We start from the raw sequence: 12,092 nt of genomic DNA, 5'->3' as shown, positions 1-12,092 counted from the left end.
GCTCACCTTTCTCACCAGCCAGGTCCGCGACGTAAGCCGCTAGGTTGGCAGGACTGACACCCAGCGCTAGGGACGCCGCTTCTAGCGTCAGCTCACCACGCTGCAGCCGTTCCAGCACTTCCGACGGACCCTTCGCCTGCCAGAAGTCACGCGCGGTGCTGGAATATCAGTTGCCATCATTTAAATATGGTGCAAATTCTGTATCTTGACAGTTCAGAGGTCCGGTGTACATTCATTTTGTATGGCTTTCCGAGCTGTTGTTATATGTGTTATTGTAGCAAAGAAAGACGCAACACGTCGCAATACTTTTGAATAGGTAATAAACTTTAAACTTAAGGATTATATTAGTACAGTTACTGAATTTTTTAAAATTAATTACATGTTAATTTGTTGAGTGGCGCCCACTGGAACAATGGTAGTCCAGCGGCAGAGAACTGAAATTTGCTTCCCCAGATGCAATCTTATATAATTCACACTTTGTGCATTAATTATATAGAATTGCCACGGCTCACAAACAAGTTTCCCGTGAACAGCAGCGCCATCTACATACAATAATATCACACTGAGATCGCCAATCCGCCTTGCGAAGTATGGCGATTATGGTATATACCCCCATGACAGACATGTTTAGGGAAGGCATATACCTTGCAGAAGGCATCTATGAGCTGACAGCACAACTAAACAGAAATTCATTGTAAAATCATGACTGTATGATACTAAATACCTACATAAATTAACTTATTTTGATTATGTTAATTACTATTTTTATGCACATAGATATGATTATCATATATAAATTGGTTACTTAGGCTTTGGCTTCGCAAGATTTTTACTATATGCGTATAAATAAATACGCAATAAGTTACGCCTTCTACTTACGTTAATTGCCAATATTTCGAAGACGGTTTCCCCTGACTACGTCGAGTTTCCCCTGGTCTCATTATCATCATGTCAGCCGCTAAACGCCCACTGCAAGGCTTCACAGCCCCCTCCCCCAAATTTCGTCACGATGACCGGTCTGGTACTGCCCGCATCCCGCGACTTGTCTACCAGTTCGTTCCCAGATCTTATTTGCAATTACTAATATTCAAAATGCAGTCTTAAAAGAACGAGATCACATTGGCCTTGTTGTAGTTAGTAATATTTAGGTGACATTCCTCCTGATCTTATTCATGGAGTATTTGCTAATATTAGAGAGAGGTTCCACCCTAGCTACGTTGAGGTTTATTTACTAATATCCGAGAGCGGTTTTCCCGGTCTTGTTATGGTGTTGTTACCTATATACAGGACAGAGCTCCCTATAGTCTCCTTAGGGTATAGTTACTAATGTTCAAAGGGTTTTCTCCGGTCTTTTTATTTCATTTATTCACACTTTACTGCACACCATAGATAATTACAAAAAAAGAAAGAATTTATATAAATGTACAGGAGGTGGTCTTATCGCTCGAGGCGATCTCTACCAGGCTGCCTTTGAATATAAATGAGAGACATGGAAGTCTTTTTGGGACTAGTTACCAAAGAAAATATTTTTACTCTGGTGTTTTCTTCCATATTTACAAAAAAATCGGAAAAGCGTTCACCCTGGTCTCATAGGGGTAGTGCATATTCTGAAGACAGCATATCCTTGTCTCGTCGAAGAGAAATAAAGAAGGCTAAAGCGTACCGGTAAGGCCTGTTGATACAGCCGTAGACGTCGCGGTAGCGGCCGTACAGCGTGCCGTAACTAACACCCAGGATCTCCGCCGCTTGCTTCATCTCCAACTCTTTCAGTCGCACCGCCTCCATCACCTGGGGAAAGCAGCAGTTCTCATTATTATATTAGGTGGACCGGATGGTAATGTCTCTTTCTTAAGTTAAATTCACATGACAACATTTTGAACAAGTTTTTATTTCTAATCAACAATATATTCACCTTCATTATCGACTACCTTTTTCCATCTAGTATGCAACGTCTTCCAAGTACGTACTACCAAATGACAATCAAATGTCGACATGCGCAAAAACGTCTTTACTTTCCTACTAATATATATATATATATATATATTTGACGCAATCTGGCTAGAATGGTGGCATGTATTACGCTTTAAAAAAGTTACAAAGTTTATATATAAAAATATTTGTAGTAAAAAAGTTTTTTCAAAATTCTAATTACTCTGTGAGGACTTTATACTGCCGGAGACTGGATTGTTGAATTTCTAAGTAATCTAATTATAAAGGGCAGTATGTACATACAACAATTATCATAATATAAAAATAAGTTAAATAGAAACAATAAAAGTTGAAAGGGGGAGGGGGTGATGAGAGGAGATACGCAATTAACAGCCAGTTATATTAGGATAGTGGTTTATTTGGTACTATATGTATGAGCCATTAAAAATTCCATTTTGCGTGACCTATTCTTTTTTCCTATTATTTGTGGTTATTATGCTAGAATCCGAAAGTGGGAGTTCTCAAAGAGGAAGTTAGGTGAATTAGGTGCTGGTTTCTGGCTGTGGTCGTCGCTGTTAAGAACGGCGTGCTACAATCAACCTCCTTCTACTACACCTGCATTTTGACGTCCTTTTCCCCTACATGGGCATTGTTTGACGCATTCCAGAACTCTTAACACTAAAATATTCTTCTTTCTTTTCTTCTATCGGGCGGCATTCTTGCGTGTCTGGTCAGTGACAACTTCTCTAATTTTTTGGAGATCTCTTAGTCCTTTCATGGTATATGCGTCGGGTGTTGATAAATTTGTGCTACTAATTGTTTGATGCGATTTTTGGTTTTCTTTGAAATATTTTCTTGACACTTCGATGAAGTCGTTAGGTTCAAATAGCTGAAGTCCATATTGCTCTAGTACCTTTGTCTTTCTGTGTGAAGCCTTTTCGTTTCACTTACACGCGATTCAATTTTACCCGTGACTACGGGTATCGTGTTCGTTTTAGGCGTGAAACTTACCCTTTTGACGTAATGCTCCTCCCAGAAGTGCGGACGGCGGCCGTGCTGCAGATAGTCGTTCAGCTTCACCACGTCTGCAAAGCGAGGGTCTATCTGCAACGACTTCCCGCTTGCCGTGTTCGATTCTAAAATTTTCAACAAATTCAAAATATCTTTATTCAAGTATGCATTTACCCTCACTTCGGTACACCGACCGAAAACTCAATAGCTGCTCTAATTATGTGAAATTTAACAATTTTTCATATTTACATTATAATGTCAATCATATTAATAAGTCATCAGACTAAGTTCTTAAGTAAGAAAAAGGACCAATATTTAGACACTTCCGCACATGCAGTGGTAGTCGTACAACAAAGTGCACCGCCCGCCAGCCCGCTGATAAATGCGTATGCGGCAAACAATGCGAATCACACAACCGCCATCGCCAAATCACTCAACACGTGTTTCACCCCTCCACGAGGCATCTTCAGGAGTTATGTTACACCGATTAGTGCTAAACACAGAGTGAGCTCAGTCCGTTGCCGCTTGTTATTTATATGCCATAGAAGTGGCTAAATATCGGTCCTTTTCTTACTTAGGATGGACTTCCGCAAGTTAAGGCCTGATTCCATTAAACTAAGTTCCTCTCATTTCGATCAACCAAATCTCTTGAATGCAATGATAAGTCATTTAATAATATATATATTTTTTAATTTAAATTTAAAAGTAAAAAAAAAAGAGTCTAAGATATTTTGTGAAACTTTATCATATATGCGTACAGTCAGATCCAAAAATTCGGAAGCTCAAGTTGCTAAGGTTTGGTGAATAAAGGCTTTAGCCAAAGTATTTAATGCCGGTGTAAAAAAATAAGAGTACTAACGGATTAACGAGTAGGGGTCCGGCGTGGGAGGCGGGGGGACGGAGGCCGGGTTTGTGACGCTGGAGGCCCCGGTGAGCGCTGTGCTGTCGTCTGACTCGTCTCCTGGAAGCAACGTGAAATATACAGTGTATTAATGGCGTTCGAGAAGCTGTAATAACGCGTAACAATGTCGAGTAAAAATTTTTCACTTTCAGATAGATTTTTAATATACTCGATATAATATAGCACTGAATAAATAATATATATATATATTATTTATTCAGTGCTATTATCATTTTAATTTTTATTTAAAGCATTGTGTTTGATTAAGTAATCACAGGGTTTTATTATTAATTTCAAGTTTAAGTAACTAAATATTTTTACCTTTTATATATATATATATATACACACATCTAATATATAAAATTCTCGTGTCACGCACAACGGCTAGACCGATTTTCGTGAATCTTAGCGAGCATATCGGCCAGGGTGGAGTATCGGACAAAGTCTATTTTTCATCCCCCTAAATGTTAGGGCTGGTCCATCCCTAAATTTTTTATTTATTTTTTAGACCAAGTTTTTTGTTTCTGTATTTTTATGATACAGCATACAAAAATATATACAGCCCTAAATTTTCACTCCTCTACGATCAACCCTATAATCCCTACCAATTCCCCCTACCCCTTCAATTGTTTTTGCAAGAATTTTATTGTATTGAACTAAAAAAATGTTTCCTAGAAGTAACATACATGGAAAAACAAGCTTTGCGGGATCAGCTAGTATGTATATGTATATATATGTATATATATATATATATATTAGGAGGACCATCGACATAATTAAGGTAGCGGGAAGTCGTTTGATGCGGACGGGACCGGTCATGTCAAGGCCTATGTGTTGCAGTGGGCGTCCACTGGTTAAATAAAAACATTACACATATTTTAGATAGTGCGTGGTCATGGAACGATATAATATATCGATGTCACCGAGACAGAAGCGTCTAGAAGAGTGTCGTAATAGGTTACACTGCTCTCAATATTTTTAGCGATTGTGATTATGACTAGACACTTGTTTAACCAGAGGAGATGAGCGGCTAACAAATTATGACGTAAATTACATATACACAGACTATTTCTAAATAACATTTTTGATCAGAACACCATGTGACGGCTACTACATCATATTAATGGTGCGTAAAATAAAGAAGATGAGATAAAAAAGGTGTATTTCTTTTATTCAACATTGGAATTTTTGTCAGAATTTTATTGATCATTACTTTTTTGTATCTATTTTATTTTTGACACCACTCAGCTCTCGCAAGGTGTTATACTTGTGTAGAACAAGCAGGAAAAACTCCACCAATGAGTTATCAGGTGGTGTAAATGCTACACCTGTATTACTGTGTGATTGTATAGTGAAGAAATTGGTGTTGAATTAAAAGTGTGATTGTGTGTGTCATATCAGCCGACAGACGCCCACTGCAAGGTCTAGGCCTCCAAAGATCACCACTATGAACGATCTTACGTTGCTAGCAATGAGCATGCGCTCAGTGAACGTCCAATGACGGCCGTCGGTTGCACGACCAATGTGCCACGCCCACAATTATTTAACTCTCACTAAGAAAGTGACTAGAAGTACACCGAGTCTCGGTGTTTGGAACTGGTCGGTGTGACATCTCCTGAGGATGCCCCGTGGAGGGGTGAAACACGTGTAGAGTGAATTAACGGTGGTAGTTGTGTTTCGCATTGTTTGCCGCACGCGCATTTATCAGCGGGTTAGCGGGCGGTGCACTTTGTTCCACGACTACCACTGCATGTACGGAAGTGGCTAAATATTGGTCCTTTTCTTACTTAGGATAGACTTCCGTAAGGTAACGCCTGGTTCCATTAAACATTAATTTTAGGCGGGCGGTGCACTTCATTGCACAACTACTACTGCATAGCGGAAGTAGAAATATATTAGCCCTTTCTTAGTTAGGATGGACTTCCGCATGGTAACTGTCCAGAATCAATTAGATTTTTAATGCCGCCGACATTACAGCAATAAAGTACTGATAAAAATAGATCCTGGAAGATTTTTACTATAAGAATAAGTGCTTACAATCGTATTCCAATAAGAAATATAGACTAGTATTTCATAAAAAAAGAAATATTTAAGACGTCACCCAGGCGTGAATTCATGCCCGCGGGTCACACACGGGAATGTTAATGACATTGGTAAAAACTAACATCATTCTTTAATACACTACTAAGACTACTTCTTCGACGTTTATACAGGGTGATTTAGTGTAGGTCTGGTCTGTAGGGAATGTATAGCTTATTTGTCAATAAAACGATTTAAAGCTTGTACACATTTTGCCAACTAAATGTATATGCGATGACACTGATGAATGTTGCATTAATTCATTTTTCTTATGGAATGCAAAACGCTAAAAAGTTTTGACACTACAAAGTCTGCAGGGACAGATAATAAACAATAACTAATTTTACTATATTATCATTATGTTATTTATTATTTCTGAAAACATTGATTTTTGGGTAAAATGTACCTTATATGACAGCAATACATGCAACTGTTTAAAGCTTTTACTATAACCAATCATCCTGTATATAATAAAAGAGAAAGGCAGCGTTGCATGACTCAATGAAACATTTAACCATAATTATTTAAGTCTTAAGACATCCACAGTTGATCATACTTTCACACACACACATACAGACTTCCTCGTAGATTATAAAACAGTTTGGTAGGACTTGCCTCCAGTGTCTTATGACGACCTTAACAAGGTTGTGGGTCTGTTATCACCACTTCTGAACCTAAAGTCCTCAACAGCTTTTAAAGATTTATTAATGTTATTTGAATATAAAAGATATGTACCAGATTGCCACGGTCAACAAAACAATGCAATAATTAACTCAGTTTTATTTTAACAACTACCATGACGAGGCTTATAAAGAAAACGTGTGATGGTGGACGGTATGATGGTGAAAGATACTCACCAGCACTGTTGTCGCCGTCCACCCGTAGACTGGTGCTGAGGAAGGAGCCAATGTCAGCGGGAGCGTCCGCCCACTCGTCGTCGGACGTATCTCGGGACCACGCTCCGCTTTCACCCGTGCACCGCCCCACCACGCGCTCCGCCGTTATATTCTCACAGTCAAACACAATGTTAGACAACACACAAACACAACACATACAGAGGAATATACAAAAATTGAGAATATGAATCCACCCACAGGCTTACAATGTATTCATAGTAATTTAAACATATACAGTCAGTTCTCGAGTTACGACTGCCTCGACTTACGAAGAAAAAATTTCATAATTTTTTTTACTAAAAAATGTGTCAATTTATTTATATAATTTTCGTCACATATATATCTAATATAATCTTGCACGCTTCTAGTGACAATTAAAATATTTGTAAATATGGACTCAAGCAACGATACATTCTCGAAGGTACAAATATTCACCAAGCAACTGCCTGTTATGATGAAATTTATAACAAAAAAAAAAAAACAAAATTGGATTTGTTTACAAAAACAAAAAGCACTACTACTACACTCGTTGATAAATCTCAAGAGACAACAATGAATATCAGTAGCTCAGATGATAATCGACCATAAGCCAGAATAATGCTCATATATACACTTATTTACGTATGTAGTTATTTAATTAACTTTCTAAAATAATAACATATCTGCTTATATAATATATACATATATGTCTATCATATTATATTATTTATTTTGTATCAAATTCGACTTACGACCATTTCAACTTACTTTCAAAGTTGAGGAACCGAACCCCTTCGTAAGTAGAGAACTGACTGTATAACACAATATTGTTGACAATTATTATATCTACAAGAACTAGTTTTAAAATAAGCATTCTTTTACTGATCAACCGGTCAAGGTTAACGGAAGGGAACCCTCCTCTTGTGGGTAGATTTTATTGAAATCAGTTCTTTGCAGACCTCTACCTAAAGGATTATTCCTACATTATAGAGCGGGTTATGGTTAGTAAGAAAGTAACCATAGCTCTAGCTAGTGTGTAGAATAGATGGCTGCCTTGGCTTTAAGGGGGCTTAGGGTTTTGAAAGTGGTACCATCCAGGAAATACATTATAATGTCCAGTGATAAATCCTCCGCAAAGTATTACTGGGGATGTTGTCAAGTTTACTAATATTCTGTCAAAGTACATAACCCATCGTCATCATTCCTGCAGTAACATGTTCACTACTGGATACTAGATTTACAATAGGACCAGAAGGATTGACCTATCCAGCGTCTTGTCACGTTGTGGGTAAACGTTTTCGTTGCAGTTGTCTACTCCAGAACCTTAACGTTCAGCAGCTATCATTCATCGTTGTTTCAGTTCATAGATGCCCACTCCAAGGTATAGGCCTTCCCCAAAGATATCTATGCGGGGTTATGCCAAAATTCACGCTTGGCAGGCAGGTTGGTGATCGCAGTGTGGTATTATGGTACACAGAGGATGCTGCTGCCCATCTTCAAGTAACTTATAATTAGTAATATTCCTTTATAATTAAAACACAAATTATTTAAGATTATATTCGGGGAATCGAACCCGCAACCTATGATTACAAGTCTTAGTCCTCTACCCCAGGGCTACTACTGTCCATATTTTTAAAAATTAATCATTATCATTTAAATAGAAAAGACATTTACCATATTGCCATGCTGCCACTCTTGTTCGCTGAAATTAAAGAAAGTAAATATGTTATAATAAATGTAAAAGTAAATAAAGTTATTTAGTGATGTTTCTTTTGTGGACTTGACTTTTATTTTTGTACAAATTGCTGTGCAGATTCCATGGGTTTGATCCAGCAGAGCAAAGAGGTCGCTTAGACTAAGACCTATTTTAAGGTAAAGCCTGCTCTGGAATTCGACAGGCCAACAACTTCTGGCAGTCTTGCAGACTTTGCGTTAACATATAGTAAAAAATATTTTTTTATATACAGTAATCTCAATTTTTATAATGAGCTTTCTTACTAATAATTCGACATTTTTTAACCTATTGATATTTGGATAAGATTTCATATACATTAATTGACATCAAATAAGCTATAAATTCACCCCTTCAATGCTTTTACACTTATAATCAATCACTTTGTATATCATATATCATCGCCAATGCTTATGAAATAAAGCTAATTGTTCATGTACTAGTATCGCATATTATTTCAAAATTTGTAACCAAAATTTTTTGATTAGATTTAGGCATTCATTTTGTTTTCAGGGATGGGATTTTGAGTTTTCTCCTCCTTTTTAAATATACAGTTTTGTTTGTGTATTTCGGCACTGTTTGGTACTCACGTTTTGGATGAGTGCAACTCGTCGTCGGTGTGTTCCGTGGCGCTAGTGTGTCGCTGTCTCTTTGGGCTTGGACTGTCGCTGGAAATACAGAATAAAAAATTATATGGGTATACTGTACTTAATACAAAGGCGATTCCCCTGGGATGTTTATCTACAAGACGAGTAACTATCATAGACTTCAAATGGCATTTTTATATCCCACTATTGGAGGCCTCATTTCCCCCAGTCGTATTAGGGGCAGGAACTTCATTTTTCAATATTTTTTATTGTTACAATTTTATTTTCGTCTTATCTCTCATCTTTCACGATTTCTATTGCTACATCCTCTTTCATTCGTCTCCTATTCTCTTGTTTTCTTTCTTTCATTCATAATCTTTACATCCCTTCTCTTCCTTAGCCACATTATATCATATCATTTAGTATACAATTTCAAATTCCTCATTGCTGTTTGGATTTTTAATAGAATAAAAAAAAAACAGTATTTACAAACTAAGCACACAAATCTAAATCCATAGAACTTGAGGACATGATGTTTTAAAATTCAAGCAATTCTGTATACAAATCTCTACAGATAAACTTTATTATTTTAGTTATTCGTGTACGCCTGATGTATATATTCAAGTCGTAGTACATTTATGTTATAGTATAACTATAGTTATAGTTTAATCTTTTCGCTCTCAAGTTAAATTACTTACGTGTCGGAGTTATCTCTCTTAACAGGACTGTTTTTCTCTTTCAAGGGTAATTTTATTAAAGGCGGTGGTCCTCCTGAAAAATTACAAACGAACTTGGTCACAAACATCTCGTTTTACGACTGAAGTGTTTGGTAGAAAGCGAGAGGTTGTATGTGTAATACGTAGGCTTCCCCTAGAGGTCGCCTCGATTACTGCAACTAGCAACAACCCGCGAACCTATTTTATCTTGACTATGCCTGAAGGCGAAGGTTCTTGACTAGTGTGTGTTACCGATGATGAATTAGGGGTCTGAGACATGGTCGCTTCCAATGGGCTACATAAGAAGGTTCAAGGACCGCCAAAGGTTATGAAAGCTATGGTTGGAGTTTCACCACTAGATCAGAATTGAGGAGATCCGCAGAAGAATCAATGTTACCGACGTAGCTCGAACAACTGCTTGGAGCGCATAGCTCGTGCAACCGCAGGCCGTTGGAGCCGAAAGGTTCTGGTCTGGTGAACACGTTCCAAAGGCGCGGCGTATGTAGGGTCCCTACTAAGCGAACCGAAGACATAATTAGGGTGTTACTCTACTAGTTTAATATTGTATTGCTCATGTAAAGGAATATATGTAAATAAATGTTTACTTTGTATTAGATAATCATGAAACTATTCATATATATATAATTGAGACATGAAATTTGATGACATGGTGATGTACATAAGGTTAACACTAGTAATAAAGATAAGCTTGTTATACCTTTCTCAAATTTGGACAAATCTATATATGCTATAATAATACACTACAGGCCTCCATCGGCGAACTACATGTCGGATCCGTAAGTTATTATCCGCAACACACACCGATCAAGAATCTTCGTCTTCAGGCATAGTCAGGACAACATAAGTTAAGTTCGCGGGAAGCAGCTAGCTACAGTAATCGTGACGATCTTTAAGGCAGGCCTATACATTTTGCTCGCTTCATTGATCTTTAAGTGAACTTGAACTTTTCAGGACTAAAATAATCCCATTACTTTGTACATTATTTGTAAGTGATAAAAAGATTAGAAAATGAATTGCTCTACTACTTTGTTAGAGATATTTTAAAGGTGACCACGAAAAAAAGAGATTTTTGTGGAATTTTTTTCAGATCTGCACATTTTTGGACTTTTCTATAGCTTTCACATGAAGAATGCCTTATATTATGATTCCAGTTTATCTTGGGCTTCTCTGACATTATATTCATAAAGAACACAAGTGGTCACACAAATTATCTTATGAATGTGACATGTGGGCATTAACATGAATAGATGAATAAATATTTAAATAAATATGAGTGCAATGTCAATGCGGGTTACAGATACATTACTGTAGTGTAAACAAAGCAAGTTAATATCTCACCGTTAACATTAAATTTCTCCGTGGACTTAATCTCAGCGGTGTCAGTCTCTCGCTTCATAAAACTCCTGGTCTCGTGCGGATCCGTTTTAATCTCTGCGCCTGGTCTGGTCTCGGAACTAGATCTGCTCTCCAGGCCCTGTCTGGTCTCGACTCCCGTTCTCGTCTCGGGCGCGGGCCTTGTTTCTGAGACAGACTTGTATTCGACTTTCTCAGCGGCCGGTCTCTTGTCCTGGGACGTGGTTGTGGTCGTGACGACACCTAGACGGCGGATATGTTTCAATAAATTTGGATTGCTTACATCTATTGACAAATGCCACAGACCACTAAACGAAAAAAAATATTATTACATGTGTAATGAAGATTGAAATATTCTGGTGACAAACCCATCATTCCTAAGGTCCATTTTCTATGAAGTATTTCGTAATTCTCTAAACAAAAACTTTTGTTGACATTTTTTTTAAATCTAGCAATGGGAGATTTGCCAAGTCTTTCGAATCCTTTTGTAAAACTTCAAAATTCAGTTTCGGAACGAATGCATTAAGAAAAATCAATAGGTAAGTTTTCCTAGTGCAAGGCCACTGCAAGGCATAGGCTATCCCCAAAGATATCTGCAGTGCCCGGCAATAAATATTGCACGTCGACTTTTGGAAAGAGACAATCGGCTAGTTTCGGCTTCGTTATCTCTGTCGTATGAAAAATAATGATGGACAAAACGTCACATAGGTAGTGGGGGACAGAGATAGTGATCTACGAAGCCGAAATTAGCCAATTGTCTCTTTCCAAAGGTCGATGAGCAATATTTATCGTCGGGCACTGTATGGTCGTAAACCATGATCTCTAGGCTTGTGTGGTGAGTTGGCGACCGCAGTGTGGTATTTTGGCACACAGAGGATGATGCTGCTC

The 12,092-nt window shown here is 37.7% G+C and overlaps 1 protein-coding gene across 2 annotated transcripts in view; it reads right to left on the bottom strand.

The window, feature by feature from the left end:
* Positions 1-12,092, bottom strand: part of LOC137926253 (uncharacterized) — a 137,841-nt gene that overhangs the window by 23,407 nt on the left and 102,342 nt on the right. For both annotated transcript variants that reach the window (XM_068769840.1, XM_068769839.1), the window contains exons 6-14: positions 11,190-11,447; positions 9,813-9,885; positions 9,118-9,195; positions 8,470-8,497; positions 6,778-6,928; positions 3,800-3,901; positions 2,941-3,065; positions 1,664-1,788; positions 7-158 (exon numbers count right to left, since the gene is read on the bottom strand). In XM_068769840.1, coding sequence (XP_068625941.1) covers positions 7-158; positions 1,664-1,788; positions 2,941-3,065; positions 3,800-3,901; positions 6,778-6,928; positions 8,470-8,497; positions 9,118-9,195; positions 9,813-9,885; positions 11,190-11,447 — 1,092 coding nt within the window. The remainder of the gene's footprint in view (positions 1-6; positions 159-1,663; positions 1,789-2,940; positions 3,066-3,799; positions 3,902-6,777; positions 6,929-8,469; positions 8,498-9,117; positions 9,196-9,812; positions 9,886-11,189; positions 11,448-12,092) is intronic.

The sequence above is a fragment of the Battus philenor genome, unplaced genomic scaffold (assembly GCF_028537555.1).
Source record: "Battus philenor isolate CCGP_79_NKW_IND1 unplaced genomic scaffold, ilBatPhil1.0.hap1 SCAF_29, whole genome shotgun sequence".
NCBI lineage: Eukaryota > Metazoa > Arthropoda > Insecta > Lepidoptera > Papilionidae > Battus > Battus philenor.
This window is presented reverse-complemented; position numbering and strand designations above follow the sequence as displayed.